Source organism: Manis pentadactyla, chromosome 4, assembly GCF_030020395.1.
Source record: "Manis pentadactyla isolate mManPen7 chromosome 4, mManPen7.hap1, whole genome shotgun sequence".
NCBI lineage: Eukaryota > Metazoa > Chordata > Mammalia > Pholidota > Manidae > Manis > Manis pentadactyla.
In genome coordinates, this window is record NC_080022.1 from 16,689,884 (window position 1) to 16,717,864 (window position 27,981).

General features: G+C 53.3%; 1 protein-coding gene across 3 annotated transcripts in view; it reads left to right on the forward strand.

Annotated features, from left to right (window-relative positions):
- The window catches only part of EPHB2 (EPH receptor B2), a 180,041-nt gene that overhangs the window by 40,844 nt on the left and 111,216 nt on the right, over positions 1-27,981 (forward strand). For all 3 annotated transcript variants that reach the window (XM_036914638.2, XM_036914637.2, XM_036914636.2), the window contains exons 2-3: positions 22,131-22,195; positions 25,054-25,738. In XM_036914638.2, coding sequence (XP_036770533.1) covers positions 22,131-22,195; positions 25,054-25,738 — 750 coding nt within the window. The remainder of the gene's footprint in view (positions 1-22,130; positions 22,196-25,053; positions 25,739-27,981) is intronic.

Consider the following 27,981-nt stretch of genomic DNA (forward strand, 5'->3'; position numbering starts at 1 on the left):
TGACCTTCGAAGGGATAAATATGCATGTATGTTTCTCTTTATGTATTTTATGCACTGTGAAATGTCTAAATGGTATCTAATTGTGACTGCTTCCAAAGAAAGAGCTTTGACTTTTTGCTTTATAGTGTTCTTTAATAATGTTTCAGTGTCTTTTAATAAGCATATGCTTTTTTCCACTTAAAAACTGTTTTAAAAATTTAGAGTAATGATAGGAGGTGATGTCAGAGAGACGAGGGAGGGCCTTCTCCCTGCTCATGGGTGGTGGCTGGGCTGCTGTTCCTGGGGCCTGGGGGGCTCAGGACGTGGGTCATTTGGTCTCTTCTAAGAGCCCTGCTTCCCCCCTCTCCCCCGCTGCCGGGACCCCTGCCTCTATGGGAAAACCCAGCTGACTCACAGGCAGGCAGGCTGGGAAAGCACTGAGGTCAGTAGGGCCATGAGGGTCTCCCAGAGGTGGTGGCCCTTGAAGTACAAGATTTGACTAGATGCGAGAGACAATTGAGGGCATTCTAGAAAGAAGCTTAAGAGCAGACTCAAGTCTGCAGTCAGGAGTGAATGCAAGTCCCCACTCATACCAGCTGGGGGACCCTGAGCAAGTTTCCTCATGTCTCTGAGCCTCTGAGTTTTTTCTTCGCATAATGGGGTCCTAATGTTATTCAAAGTCAGACTGTGCTTGCTCTGTATAAATTATTTTAGGAATGGGCGGATCACAAAAGTTGGGGGATAGCCCCAGAGAGCTTGAAAGCACCCTGCCAGACTTTTAGGACCCTTGGCTGGAAAGGCAGAAGGTCAGGGAGGACTGGGTGAGGCAACATGGCAGGGAGGCAGTTCCCCACAGGAGGGGCCTTCCCAGGCAGCTGGATGAAGGCAGGGAGCTGGGCAGCACCTTGTGAGCACCAGGCAGTCCTTGGATCAAGGCCCCCACAGGCCTTGGTGTCCAGTGGCAGCTGGCACTCATTTGCACAGGCGCTGCCTCCCGAGCAAGGTTCCAGGACACCTTGGTTCCCGTCCACTATGTAGCTAATGACCACACCAAAAAATTGAATTGGATAATGAACATGCCCTCCGCAGGGCCTTTGCACTTGCTCTTTCTAATACTTGGAACATTTTTTTCCTCAAGTTGTTTTCCTGGCTACTCCCTCACCTGCTACAAGGCATCCTGAAAAAGCATAGGACAACCCTTGATCACTGTGGGCCTGGAGCAAAACCCTTGCCTTCACTGAACCACAGTTGTATGAAGATGAGGACACCGAAGCTTGCCTGTTTCCTGTGTGCCTCTGAGTACCCCTCAGTGTGGCACCTGTTGCCCTTCATTGCACTTAATGGTGGTCTGTCTGCCCCATGCCCTTCCTCTCCCCTACTCTGTATTATCTCCATTGCTCTGTTCCTCCAGGACGAGGCCCACATATAGAAGGCGCTCACTGAGGGTAAGATGCCTGAATGAATGTCATGTTGCAGGATAGTTGTAAAAAAAGCATGAGATGAGACAAGGAAGGGGAAAGTGCCTTGCAAACTGTGAAGCCCTATGTTGTCATCTTTGTGGAGTCTTGGCATGGCCACACCACCCATACCTCCATGACCCTGCCTTGGGCCACCCTTCTGTGTGTCTGGGAGCCTTTGGGCAGAGAATCCAAACAGTCTCCGCCCCCTCTCCCACTGTGTTCTGTGACACACTAGAGGTGTAGGGAATGTTGTTCTCACTGGGACAATTAGCAGCTCACCCTCCTTGATGACAGTAGCACCCTCTGGAGGGGGCCCTCTCACCGCAACCACACTTGCCTGGTGGCTCCTTCAGCCCTAGGCCTGCAAAGCCAGACTTTGGGCCCATGGACAGCAGGCCTAGGTGCCTGAATCTCCAGGGCCGGCCCCAAATCCCATTCATGAAATACTGTCTCTGCCCATCAAACTAAGACTGACGCATTTTATAGTTCTCAAAATGCATCCACATTTTCTAATTACTTACGGATATCAAACCTCTGAGGCAGGTGAGACAGATCACACAACTCACCCGTTTTACAGCTAGGAAAACAGACTTAGTGATATTCCTGCTTGGTCTGTTCAGATAGCACAATCCGACCCAGCCCTGCCTTCCTACACCCTATAGTTCAGTGGGGTGGGGCGCTCAGAAACAATTATATCCCAGTGTGGGTAAAGGGGTGGAGACACACAGAAAGTGGGACTGAGGGAGCCCAGTTGGTGAACTTTGAGCCAGGCCTTGAAGGCTGAGCAGAATTTTGGCAGATAGGGTAGGCTGGGGGAGACTTGACTAAGGCCAGTTTGGGGCATGGCAATGGGAGCCTGGTATACAGGGACAGGAGTGGCTGGTGTATGGAGTAGGAAGGGCAGGTAGCAGGGGAAGGGAACGGCAGGAGGTTCCTTCTGGAAGCCTGGCACATAGTAGGTTCTCAGGAAGTCACTGGTGGAAATAACCACCAGTCTCATTTAGACCTCCACCTGTGGGTAGTGGGGAGCCCCCGACAATCCTTGGATGACAGGGTGTGAGTTGTGCCTCAGGAAGGGGTGCTCCAGGGAGGCAGAGGCAGGGCCGTAGTCAACATCTACTGCGGTTTTGCTTCCCAAAGATCCCCCTGTCCACCTGTGCCCCCCTTCCCTGGCTCTAGGTGGGTCCACCCCTGTCCTCAAGGAACGGCTTCCCGCCCTTCCCAAAGCCTGAGTCCCCAGGAATCTGCTTCCTGTCTTCCTGGCCACAGGAGGAACGGCACGTGCCTGTGGTTCATCCATGCCCCACGTCCAGGAAGGCCCATGTAGATAGGGGAATGGGGCCGAGTGCCCGGTGCAGCTGAGCACGCCCCGTGGCTTGCAGCGGTTGCTTCCCCCTATTGTACCCCATTCTTTCCTCCTCTGGAGGCCTCTCCACGATACCAGCTGCATCCCAGGAAAGTGGCCACTGGCCCCTTATGATGGGACAGTTATGATGACAGCCTTCGGCGGAGGGCAGTATTTCAGGTGGGTGTAAGATCCTGTTTGGCCTTTTCTCTTGTCCTCTCCATAGCTCTGCAAAGGAGGTTCCTGTTTTTCCAGATGAGGAAACTGCAACTCAGAGAGGTGAACTCACTCATCCGAGGCCACACAGCTCAGGCCGTGGTTGAGCCAGGTGGCCTCAGCTGTCTCTGGAGCTTGTGGTCTTGCCAAGCTTAGGTCTGTGGGTTGATCCAGGCTGGCAGCGTCAGCATCACCTGGGAAGCTTGTTGAAAATAGATTCCAGCCGCCAACTGCCGGCCCGCTCCCCAGATTCTAATTCTCTCCATGTTATGGAGTAAAGGCAGCCAGGACTGGTGTTTTTAAAAGACACCTGAGTCCATTGTAATGCGCTGCCAGCTGCTACCCTGGGCCACCGCCAAACCCTGTGAAAAGCATCACAACTTATGCGAAGAAGAAAACAAAGAGTGGGCAGAGGGGGCCAGAATGTCCACAGCAGTCACAGAGGGGTGGAGGGACAGCAGGGAGCAGATTGATTACTGTTCTGTACTTTACATTTCCTTCTGACCTTTCCACATTTTCCAGATTGTCTTTAATGAACATGTAGTAACTGTTATAATGAGAAAAATAAATAACATAGCATCTGGACAGTAGCAATTTGGAAAGGAGCAAGAATGAAAATTGGAGGTGTGCTCACAGAGACCTGGGTCAGCGGCCCAGCTCTGCCCCTCCCCAGCTCTGGGCTTCTGGGCAGGGCAGGTGGTCTCTTAGCCTTAGTTTTCTCATCTGTAAAACAGGAAGAGGAAAACCTCAAAGTGTAGCTGGAAGTGGTAAGTGAGATCGCTCCCCACGGCAACAGTTGTCCCCCTCCCTCCCTCTCTTGTCCCTCTCCTTGCCTGCCAATGGTGCCCCTTAAATTGGACACGCTTCACTGCCAATATTCAGTTGGAGCCTCCTCATAGACTGTGGGGCTGGCAGGGGCTTTGGGGGCCACCTCAGCCAGTCCCATTTCACAGCTGGGGAAACCAAGGCCCAGAGCAGCCGCAGACCCTGGTTGCTGGCTCTGGTTCCATAGCTGTGGGTGTTTGTGCGCGCATTTGCCACACATCTCTCTTCTGTCAACGCGCTGCTCAGTGTGTGTGAGGGGCAGCAAGTCACCGTCTGTGTTTTCCAATAAAAGAAAATGAAAATTGAAGCACATTAAAAATAGCTCGATTGGGATTCCGCACAGGGCTCTGAGGCCTGCTGCGGCAGACTGCCTCATCCCCCCTCCCAGCCAGCTCCAATGCCACCGGGAAGTCATCTGAGGCGAACCTCGCCTGGGAGGGCTGGGGGATGCAGGGTGCAGGCAGAATCTCCGATAGCTCAGGGGTCATTGGGGACCCCAGTTCCAGCTTCCAGTTCCCAGCTCTGTGTGTCCAGGTCTTAAGGTCCCACGGGAGGCAGGAGAGGATGGATTTCAGGCATATGCCACCCCGCTGGGCAGGGTGTAGTAGGCCCACCCACCCCCAGGCTCCAGGGCCTTCAGCTGGAGCCCCCGCCTCCCCAGGATGTCACACAGGGATGCCCTGTGGCCGAGAGGAAGGCAGACTCATCTGCTGGCCTGGAGACCTGGGTTCCCAGCCCCTGCTGCACTGACCCTCTCTGGGCCCATTTCCTCCGATACAGCCAAGATATTAACAGTCTGCAAGAGTAGTGCAGGCGTGGTCTTCTGAACCCCAGGGTGCTAGTTGGAAATGAGGATGATTTACAGTGTTCTCCTGGGGGATGTGTAAGAGGATAGAAAGGGAAGACATCAGCAGGCTTGGTGCCTGGCACGGGTAGGGCCTCCAGGAGCAGCCATTATTATAATTGTTCTCATTATTGTCATTTTCTGTGAAATGGGAATGTGCTGGCGAGCCGTAGGAAGCCTGAGGGAGGCCATCTGGGAGACGGCTTTGCACAGGCCACAGTGCTTCCCATGAGGAAGGTTTGGCATCCATTCAGAAGGGCTGCTTCCGTGATTCTCAGAGCATCTCTTCCTCCCCTGAGGGGTCCAGCTTTCTGCAGGTCCTGCACCTGTGACCTCAGCTACTGTGCAGACCTCTGTGAGGCAGACAAGGGGCATGACTTGGACTCCTGAGCCCACAGAATGCCAGACGGGGAGTAGCCCCTGGTTCCACAGCCCAGCCTGCAACAGAGGCCCACTGCCTGGCAGGCTTGTCAGATCTGAGTGGCCCAGGAGCAGACAGGGTACCAGGGAGGGCCAGAGCTGCCCGCCTAGGCCTGTGCAAGCAGAAGCCAGGCCACATGCTGCTGGACAGCCTTGGGCAAATTGATTGTTTCTCTGAGCCTCAGTTTCTTCATCTGTAAAATGGTTCCCAGGCTTTGGGAAGATTAGGTCCTGGGTGGGGCTTGGCTCACATGAGCACTAGATAGACAACAGCCTCAAGAACAGCCCACCCTGCCCTGCTCTCCCAGCCATCCAGAAGAGAAACTTGCTGGGCCCCCTGGTGCCCAGTTACATGGGATCAGCATCTGCCCTGCCACAGCCCAGGCCTCCCCAGGATGTGCACCCCGGCAGGCAGGACAGGAAGTGCTGGAGGGGAGGGCTCTCCTCACTACAGCTATGAACCCCCCCTCAGCCCCCTACTGCCCTTTCTCAGCAGAGGGGCTGGTCTTTTCCTCTATAGTGGAAGTGAGTCTGTGGTGTTCTAGAGGGTGGAGCAGTTGCTGGCATGCAGGAGATGACGACTTCCTCTGTTCAGGGTGTATATTAGTTTCTTACTGCTGCTGTAACAAATCACCGCATCTGAGTGGTTTAAAACAATACAAATGTATTATCTGACAGTTCTGGAGGTCAGAAGCCTGAAATGGTTTCCGTGGGCTAAAATCAGGGTGTCGGTGGAGCTGTGCTCTCCCGGATCTCTAGGGGAGAATCCGTTTCCTCGCCTTTTCCAGCTTCCAAAGGCTGTCACATTCTTCGGCTCGTGGCCCCTTCCCCCAGCGTCAGAGCGCATGGCTGTGGCCTGTGCTCCCTTCCTCGCCTCCTCTCTGACTCTGACCCTCCTGCCTCTCTCCTATCAGGATCCTGGCCATTAACACTGGGCCCACTTGGATCATCTAGGATAATCTCCCCGTCTCAAGATCCTTGACTTAATCTCATTTGCAAATCACATTTCCTGTCTCAACCAGACAGGAAAGCCAGAGTCCACGTTAGCCTGACCTGAGCAGCCTGGCTAATGCTGATGATAATAACAATTCTGTGACTTCCATTTACTGAGTGACTGCTTTGTGCCAAGTTATATAGAAGTGTGAGTTACAGTAACAGCCAATAACTTACTGAGCATTTACTATAGCCAGGCTCTGGGCTAAGCACTTTCCACGCATGATCTCATTGTCACAGTCACCTGCAAGGCCAGCTCTGTTCTTCCCACTCCCCAGCTCAGAAAGGGAAGGAAGTAGCTTGCCTGAGGTCACTGGGTTAGGAAGAGGGGTTCGAATGCAGATCTGAATGCTGAGCGCGCACTCTCAGCTCCCTGGGATATGCTGCTTCCTGGTATTTGGGCCTAACACCTGGGTCCCCCCGCCAGGCTCCTGCTCGCCAGCCCGTGTTGTCCCACTGCCCGGCGTGTGCTCTTTGCTCTGATGGCGGGTACCAGAGCTGCTTGCTTGGGTACCATCCTTGCCAGCCTGCAGGTTCCTGGCCGGGGCTGGGGCTGCATGGGAGGTGCTCAGTGAGAGAATACGTCGGTCAGAGGAGAGGAGATGGGCAGGGGTGTGCGAGAGAGGAGTGCGTGTCTGCCTGAATAATTCTGTGCTCAGGTAGGCAGTGGGGCGCAGGGAGCCAGACAGTCTGGGCACCAAATCTGGCCACACCACTGAGTGGCCAACATACAGCCTGCGCCCAGACCTTCCTTTCTGAGGCTTTTCATTTGTATAATGGGGCTCCTGCTGCACTCTGTCCCCTCCCAAGGCCTTCAGGAGGCAACGACCCATTGAAAACCCTAAATCCAAGCCTGTGAGCACTGTTTCTCTCTGCTCAGTCGCCAGGGCCTGTCCCCAGTTCTATCTTTCTGCCTCTCAGAGAACTTTCCGGGCCCTTCCCATCTGTGTCACCCTGAGCTGCAGGCCGCACACATTGCTGCCTCTCCGTGGGATCTTGAACAGATGCCCAGGCTGCCTCAGTCTTCACATCTCTACATCGGGTGCTATCTTCATGGCTCAGCCCATGCGGTGACCCCTTCACAGCCTCTGCAGGACTGCCAAGGAGCCTGCCCACCCTGGGAAGCCCCTCCAAGCCCCCTGGGCTGGCCTGGTCAGCTCCCGGGGGCAGGGGCAGGGGGCAGAGGCCCAGGTACAGGCAGAGGGCATGTGTCCTTGTGCTCATTCAGTCACACGCTTAGGGGAGGATTCCTCAGACACCCCCTGTTCGTGGCAGCCTCCGTCAGGGTCTTTTGCCTCCCTGGAGAGCTCTTTTGTAACCAGCGGGAAATGGGACAGATAATTGCAACTTTAAATAAGGCCAAGTTAATGCTCCCTGCCAGGCCCAGCACGGGGGACTTTCTGAGCTTTGATGGGAGGCAGCGGGAAGCCCCAGACGGCACTCGGAATCCCAGTGCTGTCACCAACTCCCTGGTGACCCCAGGCAAGTCACTGCCTGTCTCTGAGCCTCAGTTTCCTAATCTGTTAAACAAGGGACCAAATAGGACCAAATCAATGAAAAGGAGCTGGCACAGTGCCTGGCATGTAGTAGGTACTCAGTAGCCGGAAGTCAGCATTGAGATTATTACCCTTGTTTAATACAGCTGCCATCCCACCCCACCACACAGGTTTCTCTGGGAGCTGTTCTTGGTCCCACTGGCCTCTGAGTAATGAAGGGTGATAAAAATTGTCATCCAAACCTCTCCCAAGATGAGTCAACTGTGCCAGGCCTGTGCTAAGAGGGAGTGGGAGCTTTGCGTCCATACCCGTAAATCTTGCTTTGTGTCGCATTCCCCAGATGAGGCCACTGAGGCTGCGGGCCTGGGGATGGGAGCAGCGGGGAGGGGCCCCAGAGCATCCCATCCCAGCGGGGTGCACACCCGAGTGGCGAGATGCTTGAGGTTCCGGATCCAATGTCTCGATTAGAGCAGGAATTCTGAGCCTGCTATCAGCGCCAGCGCATCTGCCGGGCCGCCCCGTACCACCACCACCATCACGGAATTCCTGTTGAGGGGAGTTGAGGGCTCATCGGGGAAGGGAGCTGGGCCTGGCTGTGGCCTCAGCTCCCAGGTGGACAAGCCCAGTGGCACAGCCAGCAGCTTGGGAAGGCTGCTCCTTGGCTCACCTCTGAGGCAGGGCTGGCCTGTTGTGTTTGGGGCTTGGCACAGGCTGCCTGCTCACCATCTGACAGCCCCTCCTAGAGCCAGGGGGGAGCTGCCTCCCAGGCAGCCTGGATACCGGGTGCCACTGAGTCCCACTCAGCATTGCAGGACCTCTGCTCTTGTCCAAACATCAGGCTAGGAAAGGGCATCAGACACACTGGAAGAGATGCCTGAGCTAAGTCTTAAAGGATAAAGAGGAATTTTCCAGGTGAAGAAGGTGGGCATCTTGGGCAGAGGCAGCTGGGGCTGGTGAAGGAGGCCAAAGGAAAGCCTCACACGTTTAAGGGGCACCTTTCTTGCCGTAGGCCTTGCTCCGGCTAGTCTGCTTGTCTGCCTGCCACGCCCCCACCTTCTCAGAGAGGGTTCCAGGCAGGGGTGTGGCCGAGAGCAAAGGCTGAGCAGTGGGAGACAAGAAGGCAGTGAGTAGACTGGCCTCGTGGGGTGGAGGGAGGTACATTGGGGGTCAGAGGTCAGGGCCAGCCCACCAAAGGCCTTGAATGTCAGACTGACCTCAATGGTGCCCTCAAGGCAGGTGATGGAAGCATCTCTGCCTGGCCAGTCAGCACCTGGTTAGCTTCCCAGAGCAGCACCTGCCCTGGAGGCCCATAAAATCACAGGTGAGGGTGGTGGTGACTTCCCCTGGAAGCTTCTGTGACTTCACGGGATGATCTCTTGAATGGGCAAGAAGTCTCCTCTGCCGCCACCCCCTGCCAGAAGCCCAGGAAAGCACACTGTGGTGGTCATGGCCCGCCTCGCATTCCTCCTAGAGTACTCAGCGAACAGTGCCCCCTTCCCGACACTTCGCAGGCTGCAGAGACACCCACAGCTTGTGGCAGGAAGAGCACCAGACTCAGATCCGGGTGGCCTTGTCCCCCCGCCCGTTTCTCTTCTTTGCAGAGCCTCCCGCCTCCAGATCGCACCATGCCTGCTCCCTGATTCAATGCTGCCACCCTTGGGTCTGGAAGTGCCCCCTTCCTGATCCCACCACCCACTTCAGCCTTCACCTGAGATTGTGGACTCCCCAAAGTCTCCTTGGAGTCATGAAAGGAGTTTGGGTCACATAGCCCAGAAATCAAAGTCCACCTTCCTCCCTGACTTGCAGGGGATCTTGGTCTACTAACTTGTTTCCTGAGCCCAGTTTGCTTATCTGCAAAACGGGGACAATGATATGTCCCTTGGAGGGTCTGGAGAGGCTTAGAAGAACACAGATGCGATCCTGGATGTCCAAAGCCTGGCACAGTGCCTGACATGGAGCAGGTACTCAGCGAACAGTCTCCATGACGAAGGGGTGCTGGGTGGGGGTGGTGTTCCCTCACCTCCTGGCCAGTCTCCTCCTCCCCACGCCTGGCTCACGGTGCCCCCACCCCACCCCAGTGTCTTCTCCATCCTATAGGTCCCCTCAGTTCAAGTCGTGTTCTTGCTCAGGCCTTTCCACTATCATAACTCCTCCATGCTTGGCCATCCCACAAGCTCCAGCCCCTTGTGCCAGAAACTCCCGGGCCTGGCTCTTTGTCTGGCATTGCTGGGGAATGAACAGTAACAGATGATGGAGACATGGAGGCTCTGATCATGAAGATGGTGATGAGAACTTGCTGGGAGGCTCTCCTGTGAAACATCAACACATGAGAAAATGCCCCAGCAGAGCTGTCTGCTCACACACCCGAGCTGCCAGGCATGGTTTGCAAGTGAGCCCAGGGAGCAGGCGGAGTCTCACTGTGCAGAGATGGTGCCCTGGGGCTTCCATCACTGCAGTCACACTGTGGAGGGCCCCAGAGGAGGAGCTGGAGGAGAGTGTTAACAGGGGAGGGAATCGGGCCTCTGGAAACAGCCCCTCTGGTTCAGCAGCTGCTCTCAGAATGAGCGAGGGCTTTGGAGCCATTGTACCTGGGTGGGATCTTTGCTCTACCCTGACCTGCTGTGTGGCCTGGGGCAGCCCTCTGCACCTCTCTGCTCCCTAGGCTGAAATTTCCTCATCTGTAAAATAGACTGGTTACCCAAGAGCATGCAGCGACAGCCGAATCAGGCCACTCCCCTTCGATGGCTCCCTGCTGCCCTCGGGATGGTCGTAGGTATTTGGCCTGGCATTCAAGGCTCTGTGGAGTTCAGTGCTCTTCTCCAGGGCCTGCCTTCCCCCTCGTGCAGCTCCCTGCAGGGGCTGTGCTCATTCCCTCCTCCCAGCCTTTGCATAAGCTGTTTCTTCTGCCTGGAGCACTCTCTCTCCTCTGTTCTTCCCCGTTCTCTCCTTCCAGCCTGGCTGTCTTCTGCTCAATCGTTGGGATTCAGGCCAGGTGTTACTCATGGGGAGGCCTCCTTGGACTCCCAGGCAGGGTTAGGGTCCCTTTTCTGTTGTGGGGTATGTCTGTTTATGCCTGGGAACCCCCTTCTAGACTGTAGTGGGACCTCAGTGGGGGCTGAATTTGGGCTCGAGTTCTCATTCACTGGGTCCTCTGTGGGGTGGGATGGGCCTCAGCCACATCCGTGTCCGATATGATGGGGAAGCCAGGTCTACAGGCCAGGCTGGGGCCCAGTGAAAGGGACTCTGTCAGGAGGCAGAGGGAAAGCAGATTCAGAGGCAGCAGGACAGAGGCCAGGATGCCGATCTGAGCAAGGGGCCACATCCAGGGATAGGGTGTGGAACGTGGGAAGTCCTTGGGCATTGGGGGTGGGAGCCATTACGGGTTCAGAGTTTGTCTCAAATCAGCACATTTCTTGAGGTCATTGACAGTGTCTATTTTCAATTCTCTGGTATTTAGCATAGGCCTGGCACATAGTAGGTGTTCCATAAATGCAACTGACTGGTTGGGAGGAATGGGTAGGTAGATGGGTAGCAGATTTCTGGATGTACAAGTGAGCGGTGTGCATGGATGGACAGGCAAATGAATGGTCACGTGGACAGATAAATGAAAGGAGAACCAAGGGAGGTTGGCTCAGTGGCGAGATGGATGGGTGGGTGGGTAGGTGGGCAGACGGATGTGTGGATGGCAAGGAGGCAGATGATTTCATAAATAGTGGGTGGGATCGGGTGGGTCAGTGGATGGATGGGTATAAGAATGGGTGGGTGGGTTGGTGGGTAAGTGAACAGGTAGATGGATGGACACAAGGATAAGGGTATGCAGGTGGGTGAATAGTAGGTAGGCAGGTGAATGGATGGCAGGGTAGTTGATGGATGACTGCAAGGATTGGATAGTTGGAAAGGTAGATGGATGAGTGTATCGGTCAATGGGTGAATGAATGAACAGTAAAATTTCATGTGGCTAAATGCCTGACATATTGCCCAGAAGCAGAGGGGTGGTCTGGATTCTGGGATTTGAGTTAATTGTCCTTCACTGGGAGAAACCAGTGCCAATTAGGCAAATAGATCCAGCCCCAGCAGGTCCTGCAACAGGCTTGCTAATTGACTCCAACCTGTCAGATCCCAGCTTGGACTTACAGTAGTCTGTGTCTTATTGATTTGTAATTTACACTGCACACACATCTAAAAAGATTTGAGGTGACTTATAATATTAAACCTGCATGCAACTGGACAGTTAAAAATAAGATGAGAAAGTGAGAGGCCACATAGCATAGTGGTTAAAAGCATACTTGGTTCTGCTGCTTACTAGCTGTGCGATACTGGGAAGATTGCTTAACCTCTCTGAAGCCCCCATCTGTAGGAGGAGAGTGGAAGAGATGAAGGCAGGAGGGGAAGTTGGTTTAAGAGGGAAATGTAGGATGAATGGTGAACGGATACCTAAGCGGGAGGCTAGATGTATAGCTGGGTACATGTATGGATGATTGAACGAGTGGAATGGTAGACGGATGGATAAGGTGAGTGTGAGTGTGGATGGATGAATGGATAGATGGGCGATAGGTAAATGCGGACGGTAATAATTGGGTCTCATGGGTGTGAGCAGCAGAGGAGTGAGAGCATAGTAGTTGGCACTGATATAGCATTTTGAGTTTTATAGTCCGTGCAACTGTCCTCATACCAGTGACCGTATTTCCTAGAGGAAAAGCCCAGGCACCCAGACTGATGGTGTGATCAGGGAAGAGCATTTGATGTCCAGGTGTGCTGGGGGTGGGGATGAGGTGGGGGTAGGTGGTTTTAACTGAGAGCCTGAGGGCTATCACAGCGAACTAGACCAGCTGCCAGCAAGGTGCTCTCTGTCGGGCTGGGCTGATAAGTAAAAGTCATGGGGCAGAGGGCCAAGGGTGACAGTGGGAGACACACATTGGACTGTGGGAGCCCCAGTGCTGGGTTCATCAGGAAAGGCTTCTCAGAAGAGGTGGCATTTGAGGTGGATCTTGGGTGTCCCGGCAGGTGAGAAGGGCAAGGAACACTGCAGGGGGGAAGGGGCAACACCGTGAGTGCCAATCTGCAGAGCAGGAGCAGAGGAGATGCAAAACACTTAGCAGGCACTCAGAAGGAGGGCGGACTGTAAACACCAGGCCAGTGCTGGCTGTGAGAACCAGCCTGATGTGTCAGGAAAGCTCAAGGGCGGTAGTCCTGGGTTCAATTTCTGACTTGCTGTGTGACCTTGGTCAAGGCACCTAACCTCTCAGAGCTTCAGCTTCCTTACTTATAAAATGCCTCCTGCCTCCCTTAGCCACCAGAAGGGGGTCCCAGCTCTGCCACATCTTGCTGAGTGATGGTCCCTCTGACTTAACTCTTCTCTTCTTTGAAATGTCTGTGACAATTGTTCCCAACTGATGGATCATGGTTAGGATCTCACAAGATGAAGCTGGAAAGTGCTTCATCAGCACGGCACCTGGCGCAGTAATGTCAGTGCCATCATTATATTTTCATTAACCTACTTAAAAGAAGGGAAGGGTCTATAATTCATGTAAGTAAAAGGGCTTTAAAGATTAAAACTCACCAGGCCAATGCTGGCTGTGAAAACAGCCTGATGTGTCAGGAAGGCTCAAGGGCAGTAGTCCTGGGTTCAATTTCTGACTTGCTATGTGACCTTGGTCAAGTCACCTAACCTCTCAGAGCTTCAGCTTCCTTACTTATAAAATGGGACTAGTAACAGGCACCCCACAGGGTTGTCTTGAGGACCAGCACGGCTCTTATGTGTACAGGGCCGTTTCCGTCCCTACCTCCTGTCTCCCGTCTTTCCCTCCCCCAGCAAGCGCTGGTGTTCATTTACTACCCACCCCACCCCCCTGCAACCCCTTCCCAGACCCCCATCCATCATCCTGTCCTCTGCGGAGGTTAAGTGGGTCCCCAAGCAGCGAATCCAAACTCTCCTGAAGCCCTGGCTGCACAATGCGGCCCGCTGTTAGCGAGCAACCCGGCTGGCCCGGAGGATTGGGTTTCAGCGGGGCGGCCGGCGCTGGCGGATGCCCAGGCCAGCGGCGGGCAGGCGGGGGACAGATGGAGGGGCCGGCATCACAGGGACTGCTCTGCCTGGGCCTGAGAAAACAAGAGCAGGCTCCAGGCAGGCAACCGAGGCAGAGAAGGGCCTCAGAACGGCAGGGGGACAAAGAGGGGTATGTGCTGGCAGAAGGATTTTGCATTAGCTGGGTCCCCTTTTGAGAGCCTGAGGGCAGAGCGGGAGGCTGAGCTGGAAAAACAGCGCGCTGCCTGTTGGCAGGTTTCACTCTTAGTCTTCCCGAGCTGGCCCAGGGCTTCTGCGGCACTGCCACCCGAGCTCGCCTTGCTTTGGGCCGGGGACCCTGAGACCCTCTTAGCTGCTGATCCTCATCTGATTTTCAGAAGAGGGGCCTCAGGAAACCCAGTTGAGCTGATGTGGGTTCAAATCCAACTCTGCTTCTTCCGACTCTGACTTTGGGCAGGTCTCTTACCCTCTCTGCATCGGTCTCCTCATCTGTGTAATGGGGATAACAGCACCAGCCTTGCATGTGTGCAGAGTGGTTAGCACAGGGCCTGGCACTGAGGGCATGACACACAAAAGCTGTGATCCTCAACCCCTCATAAAAGAGGCAGCATAGCCTGGTGGCTTCTGTGTCAGACCAAAGGGGTCAGATCCTGCCCTGCCACTCACTGGCTGCGTGGCCTTGGGTGAGTCCTTGATCTCTCTGAACCTTGGTTTCCCTTTAAGATTGCTCTGGGATGTCAGTGAGACAACGCCTGCCCACCACTGGACTCCATGAGTGTTAGCGATCTTCTCTGGGCCTAAGTCTTAGCTCCTCTGGGCCTAAGCTAAGCTAAGACAAGAGCAGCCCAGCCTTTGCATGTTGTAAGAGCTCTTTGCTCCCATTGCCTCCTTGGATCCCCAAAGTGACGTATACAGAGCAAGAATTCTGTGACTCTATTTTACAGATGAGGAAACTGAGGCTCAGGTTACTTTTCCAAGTCACGCAGTTTATCGATGGCCTTGAATTTTTTTTTTTTTTTTTTTTATTGAAGGGTAGTTGACAACAGTATTGCATTACATTAGTTTCAGGTGTACAACACAGTGATTCAACATTTATATACATGATAATTCTAGGTACCAGGTATCACCATACCAGGTTGTTACAATATTTTGACTATATTCCTTATGCTATACATTACATCCCGGTTACTTATTTATTTTACAATTGGAAGTGTGTTTATATATATATATATGTATATATATATTTTGTGAGGGCATCTCTCATATTTATTGATCAAATAGTTGTTAACCACAATAAATTTCTGTATAGGGGGGTCAATACTCAATGCACAATCATTAATCCACCCCAAGCCTAATTTTCGTCAGTCTCCAATCTTCTGATGCATAACGAACAAATTCTTACATGGAGCACAAATTCTTACATAGTGAATAAGTTACATGGTGAACAGTGCAAGGGCAGTCATCACAGAAGCTTTCGGTTTTGTTCATGCATTATGAACTATACACAGTTCAAATATGAATATTCATTTGATTTTTAAACTTGATTTATATGTGGATACCACATTTCTCTATTATTATTATTTTTAATAAAATGCTGAAGTAGGTAGATACGAGATAAAGGTAGAAAACAGAGTTTAGTGTTGTAAGAGAGCAAATGTAGATGATCAGGTGTGTGCCTGTAGACTATGTGTTAATCCGAGCTAGACGAGGGCAATAAACATCCATGTATTCGATGGCCTTGAATTTTATCTGTTGATTCCTGACTGTTGCCTCCTCTTGGAATTTCTGATATGGACTGTGGAGAGAATGCCCCAACCCCCAGCCATTGATAACCCACGTCTGACTTCCAGGCTGTGGCTGGCATCTCACCAGGCTGTGGTAGGGTAGACAGACGATTGAACAGACTTGGTGATTGAGTCACCTCAGCCCCATCAGCCTCAGACAGGGAGCAACTGGAGCTGCTGGGAAGGGTCCAGAGCAGCATCTGCTGCTTGGGTCACATACCAGGCTGATCTGCTGTCTGGGCTGTGGGCTGTTGGCCAGTCTATGCAAAGACCCTAGGGAATAGCTACTAGGTGCCTGTTCATCTTTGAAATAGACCATGTTCTCAGGACAGACCCTATCACTGCCCTCCTCAGGAATCCTCCATAGCTCCCTATTACCTATGGGACAAGATCCAAACTCTTAGGTCCCACATTTGAGGCCTTATAGGTCCTGGCCCCACCCTGCTACCATATCCTTCCCTGAAGCATTCTGTTCCCACCGCATGGGACAGACAGTCCAGCATGGTGCAGTGGTGAAGAACCTGGCCTTTGGTGCAAGGCAGATGCGGTTCCACCACTCCCTGGCCATGAAAACATTGAACAACCTCTCCTAACTTTAGTTTTCCCATCTGTAAAGGGAAAATAGCACCCACTTTACAAATGGTTATGATGAAATTAGATAACGAATGCTAAACTCTTAGCCCAGAGTCCACCAGTGAGAACCAGTCCTTGGGTTTTACTGTTTCACACCTCTGTGCCTCTGGTTCTGCTGTGCCCTCCACATGGCATGCCCTTCCCCTCTTCTCCCAGCTCAAATTCCGCCTCCTCTGAGAGGTCTTTGCTGACTCCCTGGTCAAAGCTCTGCCGTCTTCCCCTGGATTTCCTGGCTGCTGGCCTGGGCCAGCCATTTCACTCAGCTTCTCCCTGGAGAAAGTTCACATGTCAGGCCCTAGCTTGGAAGCTCTTTGAGGGGAGGACCTGCTGATCTGTTTCTGTGTCCCCAGTGCCCAGCACAGAGCCTGGCACATATTAGGTAGAGTAGACTTTCACTGAATGCCATGATCTTGTTACTTAAGGAGAATATTCAGGGACAGCTGCCAGGAAAAAGGGGCCTTTGACTTAAATCTTGGAAGAGAAGTTAGCCAGGCTAACAAAGCTGGAAGGGCCACGCATTCCAGGCAGGAAAATCTGGAATGGTTTAGTCACCAAGGCCCAAGGAAACACAGTACCTTCTGCAGGCAGAAGGAAATTCAGGGTGGCTGGGCCCTGGAGATGTGGGAGAGCATGGCTGGGAGGTAATGAGCTGGCCCAGTCAGCAGGGACTTTGAATGCATTGCTGAGAAGCTACGACTTTATCCTGCTGGCAGTGGGAGCTCTGAGGGGCATTAAGCTCAGTTAAGACATGATCAGACGTGGGCTTTAGAAACACCACCCAGCTGCCATGTGGCTGTCGGTTGAATACATCTACTGTGTGCCAGAGCCAGTTCCCAGTGCCAGAGATAAAGTGGTGAAGGAGGCAAACACAGAGCCCCACCCAGAATGAGGGCCCTGGGAAGACGGCAGACCCAACAGGACTCACCTACATGATGTTACTTAATCCTCACATGGCCCATTTTACAGATGGGGAAACTGAGGCCCAGAGAGGATCACAGGCTTACCTGCACTCACACACTAGAGAGTGCCAGAGCCAAGGTGCTAGCGTGGACAGTCTGCCCTGTCCCTCTGCTGCCCTCCCCACTTTCCCCTCCTGTCTTCACTCAGGCCCACACAGAGGGAGAGAAGAAACCCATACAAAAAGCCCCAGCGATTTATGAATGAGCGTGTTGTCTGCTTTGTAAGGCTATAGCTACTGCATCTTTAAAATAGCACAGATGTAGAATGAGAGAGAAGTGGATTCAAATCCCAGTCCTGCCTGTGTGTCCTTATACAACTTGCCTCACCTCTCTGACCTCAGATTCCACAGCTGTAAAATGGCATTAATAGTATGTACCCCGCAGGTCGTCTTGAGCCTGAAGCCGTGTTTAGAGTGCCCGGCTCAGTGCTTGGCACACAGTGGGTGGTAATGAAAGCTCCTGCTGTCTTTGGAACTCTCACATGCTGTCACTAGTGTGGACAGCAGTGTCTGGGCCCTAGAGAATGATGGCCCAAGAGGGGGTCCAACAGAGCTGACCAGGGGTGGATCGGAGAACAGGGGGCAGCCACCTGCCCCAGGCTGAACACAGGGGCTGTGGGGTGGTGGTAGCCTCTACAGGGCCCCATGCAGCCACCTTTTTGTCGGCTCAACACTAACGACTTCAGTGTGTCTCCCCTTTTAGCTCAAATATTTCTGAAATGCACACTGCTCATTCACACATAGCCAGAGGGGCCTACGGGCCTCCCCAGCCTGTGCAGTCAGGGCCTCCTGATTGCTTTCCTCTGTGCAGTCGATGGGAAGGAGGGGGTGAGGGTGCACTGGGGCTCGGGCCAAGCCACTCCCACGGCCGGAACCCTGTTTTCCCACCAAGGAAGGCACTCTGGGCTGGTGGCTGGAGACCCTGGTTCCAGCTTTCGTCTGGATGCTAAGAATCTGTCCATACAGTCTCAGCTTCTTCATCTAGCCATTGGCATTTTCTTAAATGGCCCCTGACAGCACCCAGGGCTCTCTGGAGTGGGAGTGCCCAGAGGCAAGTGAAAGGGTGTGTTAGGCAGAGGGGGTGGCACCAGGAAGGTTGGCAAGGATGTGGACAGGTAGACATGACCTTTACCGGGCAACCAAGCTCAGCCCCCAGCTCTCACCACTCCTTGCTCCACCTTCACTCCATTCAAGTGTCACTTCCTCCAGGAAGCCATCCCTAAATTGGGCATTTTCTTCCTCTCCTTCCACACCCAGATCCCATGACCCATCATACCCCACGCACATGCCCGCTGCAGTCTTTGTCACATTGTGTAGTGATTATCTGGGTACAACAAAAAGTTTCCCCTGCATGAGGGATTGTCATTGTCACTGTGGGGATGGGATGGGGACATTTCCAGCACTTCAGAGGCAGCTTGGTAGAGCCTAGTGGTCCCCAAAGTATGGGAAGTGAAATGCTGTTAGGTAATTTGCAGATGAACGTTTTTGTTTATTTTCCCTCTTGTAATGGCAAGTGATACTGGTTTCCCATTTATAATGATAACTTTTTCCTCTTTAAAATGCACTTAAGAAAAGGAGAGCCAGTTGGGAGAAAAACAGTAGCTAAAAAACAGTACAGGTGGTAGGTGGAAATGACTGAAGTCATGAGTGTCATCCTGATGTAGTAAAACACATAACATGTGTTCAAACCATACAGTTTTGCGGGTGGAGACATTTCAGCCTTCAGCTGAAGCTCCACCATGTCCCACGCCCTGTGCTGGGTCTTGGGGGCAGGCCGAATGTGGAGGAGGAGAAAATCAGAAAGAGCAGTATGTGTGAGGTGCAGGGGTGGGAGAGAGCAGCACAGACTGTACAACAGAGCACAGCCTGTGAATGGAATAGATGTGTGACCTTGGGCAAGTTTCTACAATTTGCAAGCCTCGGTTTTCCCATCTGTGAAATGGGGCAGTAACAACTATCTCCAGGCATTGTGAGAATATTGGTGAGGGTCTCAAGCTCCTAAACGGCAGGGTATGTGTAGAAGGAAGGAGATGCAGGTGATAGAAATAGAGCTTAGCTTTCTGAACCTACCCAGGTTCCTGGGGCAAGAACTACTAACTCCAGATCCCCTGGGGGAACTGAGTTTGACTCTAGTACTTGGTTTGAGAGGAACAAAGAGGACACTCAGGGTATCCCAGGAACGCAACTTCAGACAGACCAGGAAGGGCTCCCCAGAGCCTGGGGCCCCCAAGTGAGAGCCTTATGTTTGTCAGATATTGGTAAGCACAGTCAAGGGTGTTGGGGGAGCCTCTTGGACTTTGAGGAAGCACTTAATGAGCCCAAAGGAAATGGTGTGTGTGCAGACACTGGGTCAGCCAGAAAGCACCACACTCAGTCTGAGAAAGAACAGCTGCCACTCACCACAGATCCTCTTTGTGCTGGCCTCTGAGCTAACACCTCCCCATCTCACTGAGTCCTTCTGTCCACACTCGGAAGGTACTGTGGCCATTTTTCAGGTGAAGAAACTGAGGCTTCAAAAGGTTGCAGGTCCAGGGTTATAAGGCAAGTAGGTGGCAGAGTGGGTGTTAGAATCCAGGTCTCTCTGACCTCCCAGCTCTGCTTATGTGCTTCTTTGCAGAGGGTGGGGGGAGGTGTCAACACTGAAAAGCAAAAGACCTAGAGGAAGTTGAGGGTAGAGTATCTTGGGTTCCCCCCCACCACAGCCCAGAGGGTAACAGCTTTCACAGGGCCAGGCTTCCTGGCAAAGCCCAGGACTGGCGTGGGGAGAAAAGCACGGGAGGTGGCTGCCTTCCACATCCTTCCCCGGGGATCTGCAAACTTCATGCTCCCACTTACCACCTTCCCGTCTGTGAGCCAGCCAGCCCATCGATTTCCAGTCCTTCTGAGATCCTGCCCTGGCTTGTTGCAGATGTGGTGGGAGGCAGAGGGGGGCAGCAGAATCCACCCCCACACCCCACTGGCCTGAGCTCCCTGGGAGCCCAGAGTTGGAGCACCAGCTTTTAGTGTGTGACTTCTGGCAAGTCGTTTGCCCTCTCTGGGCTTGAGTTTCCACCGGTACAATGAGGATGTCAACTCACAGCCCCTCCTCTGGGCTGTGGAATCCTCTAGTGCTTGGCCTCTGGGTCAGCCCAAGAATCCAGCCGAGGGGTGGGGGCCACCTGCTTGGTGGGCTGGCCTCCCCCACCAGACCCCTTCCTAGTCCCAGGCAGAGTCCCCTCTGCCTTGTTCCACACAGCTCCTAGCAGCTGTTCCTTGGGCCCAGGCAGAGAGCCCGGCTTGGCGCGTCTCTGGCTGAGACCGATGAGAGAAAACAGGTTAAAAGTTCAGCCCTTGTTCTCTCCAGGAAGAAAAATCTGTAGCATTCCGAGTGTGAAAAAGAACCCTTTTTTCAGCTCTGAAGGAGCACAATAGAACTTCCCTCCAATTTGCCATCAAAAAGATGCCCTTGGCACTGGACTCCACCGTCCCTGGCACCCCCTCCCCCCTACCCCCTCCCCAGCCTCCAGTTCAAAGGGACACAGTGACCATAAATACGGCCACAGGCGGTCATGGGGTCACTGCTGCATCCTGTCTTGTCAGCTCCTGGGTCTGACCAGGGTCACCTCTGGCTAAATGTTTCCCCCCAGCCACGCTGCCCTGCCCTAGTTCCAGACCTCAGGGGCTGGGACACTACATATCCTGCCCCACTCTCCTTGCGCTAGTTTGTCCAGCCCAGGCCATCAAACTAAGTCTCTATAAGTTTTATAGGGTTGGAGGCAGGAGATCTGCAGCTCCCACTCTGCCACCAACTCACATGAGATCTTTAGGAGTCTCTTCCCTTCTCTGTGCCTGAGTTGCCCTATCTCCAAAATGAGGCAGCTGAGCTGGATCAGAGACAGTATCTTGAACAGTGGGTGCTAGTTTCCTGGAGTGCTGTGATGGGAAGCACTGTGCAGCCACAGAATGTGGAGATTGATTAGTGATGTCTGCCGTGGATGCAGAATTGAATAGTAGCAAGCATGGCCGCTTAGCTAGGTGGTGTGGAAGGTCCCAGTGTGACCTTTTAGGTCTCTCCGCCTACTCTCTCATATCTGTATTTCTGTCTCATCTCCACTACTAGACTGTCAACTGCTCCATAGCAAGGACTCAATATTCACTATTTTCCCTGTCAAGGTACCCAGCACAGTGCCTGATACATAACGAGCATCAGGATATATTTGTTGAATGAATCCTTGAAAGGGAACAATTTAAATCTGTTCAGTGCATTGCAATTCATTTCAAAAATTGTTTTAAATCTCTTGTGGCAGGGAAAGGGTAGAGGGGGGAGTCCTGTGGATCTGGGGTAAATGGGAATCTCTCTGGCCCTGGGGATCTCCTTTCAGCATCAGCTCCTTCTCTCCAGCTGCTGGAATGAGGAGGGCCAGAAGAGTCTGACTGGTTCAGAAGCTGATCTGAGTTTCCTGAACCCTGAGAGGGCAGGTGACAGACTGGCCCCCTGGGCACAGTGCTCCCCCTCAACACCTCTCCACCCCCAGAGCCCTATCTGAGGGGCAAGTTAGCCAAGACCCACAGGAGGAGGCCTAGGAATGGGGACACGATGGAGGACTCCAGTTTCCTCCAGGGTCAGGGTATCCCCCACAGGAAGTGCGGGCCAGAGGGCAGAGGTCACCTAATTGATGGGGCTTAGCTGGGACAGAAGGGAGTCCCCTCTAAGGCCTATGTTCCAGTTTTTGAGAATTTGATGCAAGCTTAAAAGCAAACAGACACCCCAAGTTTGACAAAATTTTGAAGGTTTCTGGTTGGACTCTCAGTAGCTTATTTGGAAGATCCCAGTTTAAGTACCTACCCCAGCAGTAAAGTAAACCACCTAGGTTGGTGAGACAGGATTGGCTGGGAGGGTTAGGCAAGACCTTCCGGAGAAGGGCGGGAGTTGGATCTTAAGGGGTGGAGCCTGGAGGAGTGGAACCAGATGATTGGCTGGAGCGTGGGAGTGGGTGGGATTATGGAGAGAGAGAGGCAGGACCTACAGGAAGGGTAAGCTGGAGGGTTAAAGGCAGATGATTGGAGCAATGGAAGTAAGTGGTGCTCTGTGAGGAAGACCCTGGGGGTGAGGTCTTGGGGTGATTGACAGTACTCCGCAGGCGAGTGGGTGGTGACTCTGCTTTCCCCACAGAAACGCTGATGGACTCAACCACCGCGACAGCGGAGCTGGGCTGGATTGTGCATCCTTCATCAGGGGTAAGTCAGTGGTCCCCAGACTCTGCCTGGTTCTCCATAAATCCTCGGGTTCTGCTGCAGGGCCTGGATGTCCCCTCACATTACAGTCCCTTTCCCTCCTTCAGGGCGCGGGGCTGGGCCTCTTATCGCCCCACCCTCCTGGTCCCCTAACATCAATGGAGTGCCAGTTACCATGACAACATGCTGGGTGCTTTCAGCCTTGATTCCATGGAGTCCTCAGGGCAAGGCTGAGAAATAGGTACCCGCACTACCCCCATTGTACAGATGAGGAAAGCGAACTGTCATTTCCTGAGCACCCACTGTATGTCAGGTACTGTACCAAGGAGGCACCTTTACACACATCTCCAATCCTATGGGGAGGAATCACCTATTTTACAAGTGAGGAAACTGAGTCTCAGAGCTGGAGCCATCTGCAAGGGGCCCTATAGCTAGTAAGTGATAGGGCTTAGGTTTGTATCCAGGGCTGTGACCAAGTACTCCAGGCTCTCTTTCTGGGTCCCCGTTGCACAAAGCTCCCCCTCCCTGAGCGCTTATGATTACACTTCCTTGGGTTCGGTGTTCGGAGTCCGCATCAGCTGTGAGCTGTCCGAAAACAAGATGGAGCACAATTTGGGATCCCTCCTTCTTCCCTCAAGCAGCCTAGCACTTGCGTTCAGGCTGTGGGGTCAGGCATGCCTGATATTCTCTCCAGTTCTTCCACTCACCAGCTGTGCAATTTGGGGCCAGTTCCTTAACCTGTCTGAGCTTTAGTTTCCTTCTCAATCAAGTGGTGATGATAATCTCTTCCTCACAGGTCTGTTGTCACATTTTCCTACAAAGGGTCTAAGCACAGTGCCTGGCAGAGAGAGGCCTCAGTGCTGAGTAGCTACAATAACTATCACCATTGTCATCATCAGTTTTAATATCATTCCCTCCTCATCCCCCTAGTCCCTGCGGAGGGCTCCTGGCCCCCGCTGCCCATCCCTCCGCTTCCCCTCACCCCAGCTCCTCTGCTGGGACTCAGCTGCTGCCCCAAGGAGATGCCTAGCACACCACCCCGCCTCCAGGCCTGTGCTCTCAATAGGCAGGGCCCCAGGGTCAGGCTTCTTTCTGTGGCTCTTTCTTGTCACCAATTTTCCATCTGCGAAGGCGGCTGGGCCCACAGCCCCACCCTGCCAGTAATGAGGCCAGGCTGGGCTGCAGGGCCCCCGGACGCAATTATTTGGGGTGTTTAGGCTGCAGGGCCTCCGCATGTTAATTAGAGAGAGGGGAGAAAGGCAGAGTGCTCTAATTAAGTGCTCTAATTAAGTTCTGAAGAAGAGCAGTGGTTGTAACAAGGGGCTGACTTTGTCACATGGTGCCATCAAAAAAAAAAAATTAAAAGCAATGTAGGGAGCGTCAGATCCACTGTTGAAGTAGAGGCTGGGCCAGCAGGCTACGGCTCAGCCTTCCCCTTCCCCAGACACACTCGACCTCATCGCGTCAGCCCTCCCTAGGCCGGCAGCCACCGCTCTGCCCTGTGCAGACTTGGCCCAGAGAATCTGGGGAAGGTTAAGGGACAAAGAACCCCCACTTGAGGGTAACATCTCTCCCACTACCTGCCCCCACCTTGCCACAGTCACATTGGCAGTTGGGGAAATAGAGGCTCAGAGAGGGGAGGTGATTTGCCTAAGGCCACACATCAAGTTAGCCGAGCTGGGGCAAAGCCCAGGACTCCCAGAGTGCTGTTGGGTCCTTGTGCTTCGAGGCAGCACGGGCAAGTGTGGGGATAGGTCTGGGTGTGTGTGACCTGTAGCAAGTGACTTCCGGTCTCCACCCCCTCATCTGTAAAATGGGGATAACCATACATGTCATGTGTGATAATCAATGATAAAAAAATGAGATGCTCTTATAGAACCCACCCCAGGCTCAGCACAGGTGGGAAGAAGCACTGGCTGTTGGGCCCCCTTTGGGGTTACTCCAGGTGAAACCAGCCCAGTGCTAGGAGGGCACGGAAGTGTGAATAAAGGTTCACTGTGGGAGTGAGCTTGGCCTGCGAGGGTTTCAGGAGAGAAGCCTGTGCCCTTCTGTCCCCACCTTCCTGCGGCCCTGCCCAGCCCCTCCAGCAGTGGGCCCAAGAACCCAGCTGGGTGTGTGAAGCCCAGGCCGGGGCTCAGTGAGCACGCGGAAGCACCTGCCCCCATTTTGGGGGTGTGTGTGTGGGGGGTCTCCCTCCAGGCACCGTCTTAGCTACCTCAGGCCCCAGAGCAGACTGCTATCTCTGGAAAGGCCCCATCCCCCCATCACGGGGGTAAGGACTCTTCTTCCATCAGACTGGGGTACCCAAGGCAAGGACTGTGTCTCCCTGGTCCAAGAGGGAGCTCCCAGCAGGCAGAAGTTCTGTCTCCCCCCTCAGACTGGTGGCTCCACAGCACAAAACTATGTCTACTCTCAGCAAAGGAGGCTCCCTCAGAGCGGGCGTCACCCTGTTCTCCCTTCTAGGTGGGAACTTCCCAGGAACAGGCCAGGTCTCCTCTCTCAGACCAGGGATCCCCTGGAGTGAAGGGCGCATCTCCCATATTGGCCAGGGGGACACCGAGAGCAGAGTATGTGCCCTTCCACTCAGACTGCATGGCCCCCCCATAGGCTGGCAGATCCTTCAGGGCCAAGGCCATGTCTCCACTAGGCTTGGGAGCTCTCTGACGGTAGGGATCATGTCTCTGTCATCGGACTGGAAGACCCTATAAGGCAGAGTCTGTGCCTCCCCCATTAGACTAGGAGACCCCTGATGTCAGACTGGAGGATTTCCCAAGGTGGGGCTCTGTGTCTCCCCTCCAAGATAGGGCATTCCCCAGGGCTGGGCCCCTGCCTACCCTGCCTGACGAGCATTTCACCCACAGTGGGAAGAGGTGAGTGGCTACGATGAGAACATGAACACGATCCGCACATACCAGGTGTGCAATGTGTTTGAGTCAAGCCAGAACAACTGGCTACGGACCAAGTTCATCCGGCGCCGCGGTGCCCACCGCATCCATGTGGAGATGAAGTTCTCAGTGCGTGACTGCAGTAGCATCCCCAGTGTGCCCGGCTCCTGCAAGGAGACCTTCAACCTCTACTACTATGAGGCCGACTTCGATTCGGCCACCAAGACCTTCCCCAACTGGATGGAGAACCCGTGGGTGAAGGTGGACACCATTGCGGCCGATGAGAGCTTCTCCCAGGTGGACCTGGGTGGCCGGGTCATGAAGATCAACACCGAGGTGAGGAGCTTTGGGCCCGTGTCCCGCAGCGGCTTCTATCTGGCCTTCCAGGACTATGGTGGCTGCATGTCCCTCATTGCTGTGCGTGTCTTCTACCGCAAGTGTCCCCGCATCATCCAGAATGGTGCCATCTTCCAGGAGACACTGTCGGGGGCTGAAAGCACATCGCTGGTGGCTGCCCGGGGCAGCTGCATCGCCAATGCTGAGGAGGTGGACGTGCCCATCAAGCTCTACTGTAACGGGGATGGCGAGTGGCTGGTGCCCATTGGGCGCTGCATGTGCAAAGCGGGCTTCGAGGCCGTGGAGAATGGCACCATCTGCCGAGGTAAGGGCCACGTGGGGCATGTGCCTCCACAGGTGCGGGATTTGGGCCTGGCAGCTGGGAACTCAGGCTGGTGAGAGCAGTGGCCTGCAGCTGACCATTAGCTCTATTTGGCCAAGGTTTCCAAATCCGCAGCCATTGTTCAGCTTCTTAGAGGGAGGCATGTGAACAGCACTTCTTGAATGGTGGTATATGTGTACGTACTTCAGGGGGTATGCAAGATGATTTTGGGAGAAAGGAGGATAAAAGTTTCTAAGTTTCTCACTTTAATTACTATATGAATATTAACAGCAGGTGAACAAAAATGGTATCGTTTACTTTTTTCAGAAAATGTGTAAGTCATAATAAATAACATTTATGAGTCACTACTGAGCTTTTGCTGTATCAGTCAGTATAGGCCAGGCTAGATTGAAGTGACAAACTAAGGAAAGCTTGCTTTTTGGTGGGTGCTCACGTGGTCCTGGTTCAGCTTGGATTTCCTCCCTCTGGGAGCTGAGCACGGGAAGGAGCCACCACTTGGAGTGTTGCAATCACCAGGACAGAAGGAAGCAGGCAGTGTGGCAGATTGTATACTGGCTCTAAAGCCTCCCTTACACAGCAGTCCACATGTCACTCCCGTGCACATTTGCAGTGGCCAAGCCAAGCCACGTGGTTACTTCCAAATCATAGAGATGGGGAAACACAAGCCCACTGGAAGCCAGCCTCTTGACTCCCATTCTTACTCTGTGCTAACCACTCTGTGTGAACGGCTCATTTGATCCTCACAAGAACCCTGTGAGAGAAAGCACCATTTTATATGAGGAAGTCACGGCTCAGCTTGTTCATACAGAGGGTAGTGACAGGGCCGGGAGCCTGGCCCAGGTAGCGTGATTCTAAGCCCACACTTACCCCTGTGCTACCTCAGGTAAGTTAAGGAAAAATTACTAAGTAAACAATAGTGCAGGTGGTGTTTGATTGTGGCCCAGAATCATGAAGGTGATCTGCAAACATAAGTTTGTAATGGATACTGTACAGTAAAAAAGAAGGCTTTGAAGGTAGATAGACATGGGTTCAAATCCCAGCCCTGCCAGTTACTGCCTGGCTGTCATGGGCCAAGTGTGAAACCTCCTTTCATAGAGTGATTGTGGGGATTCAAGAACTTAAGACCTGTAAAGCACTTATAATGGCTTCCAGTAGATAGTAGGAGCTTAATAACTTAACTAAAAGAGACGTGATGTCGCCAAAGCCCAGCCCAGCACAGGTACTCTGTGGCATGAGCTCTGATGGTGACGGTGATGGTTTAGGAGATTTGAAGCCTACTTGTGCCAGTTCCTCTTGCCTCCCCCATTGGAATTGGATCCTGGGGTGCTCCAAACACCAGGCTTAGCACTTGGGCCCTATTCCAGGGCCCCTAAGGAGCCAGTGAAAGTGTACCTGGGGTGGTTGCCATGATCCTTGCCTCCATACCATGCTGTCACATCCACCGTCTCCAGGCCTTCTCCCTCCATGCCCTGAGGCAGCATTTTAAAGGTCCCTTGGAGGAAAAGAGGGGGACAAGAGACAGGAGCGGTGGCCTGTGAGGAAGCTGTTGCAGTGATCTCGAGATGATGGCTGCCTGGACTGGGCATCTTCATCGCCCAGGAAGAGGAAAGGGGCTTTGACAGTGAATCAGACGCGATGAGGAGACCAGCTGGAAAGGAGGAGGGGAGGAACTGAGAGGGAACAGGGATTCCAGCTTGCAGAGGGGTGATGGTTCTGGAAAGGAAATGAGAAAGTTGGGAGAAAAGCCTGGTTTCTTGGGAAGATAACAGATCTGGTGTTCTATACTTGTGTGTGAAAATGCACAACCCGGGGAGATAGCAGGTGCTGGGGGCGGGGGGGCGAGGTGGATCAGTTACTCACTGATCACTGTGTATTCACTCATCAAACCTTCCCTGTTACCTGCTCAGTGTCAGATCTTGTGCTGAGCATCAACTATGACAGAGGAGAATCCAGCTGTGGTCCTGCCCTCTAGGAGCTCACAGTCTACAGAGGAGACAGATTGTGAATGAACAAGGGAGGGGGAATACTCTAGACTTGCCTTAATAGGAATTGTTCAGGCTGCAGAAAAAGAGGGAGGGCTTCGCGGAGGAGGTGACACTGGAGCTGAGTCTCGGGAGAGGGATACATTAACTAGGTGGCCCAGGTCTTCTGCAGGATGGATCTGCATGAATAAAGACTTGGGGACATGAGTCAGCGTGGACTATTTGGGGAGCTGGTAAACTGTT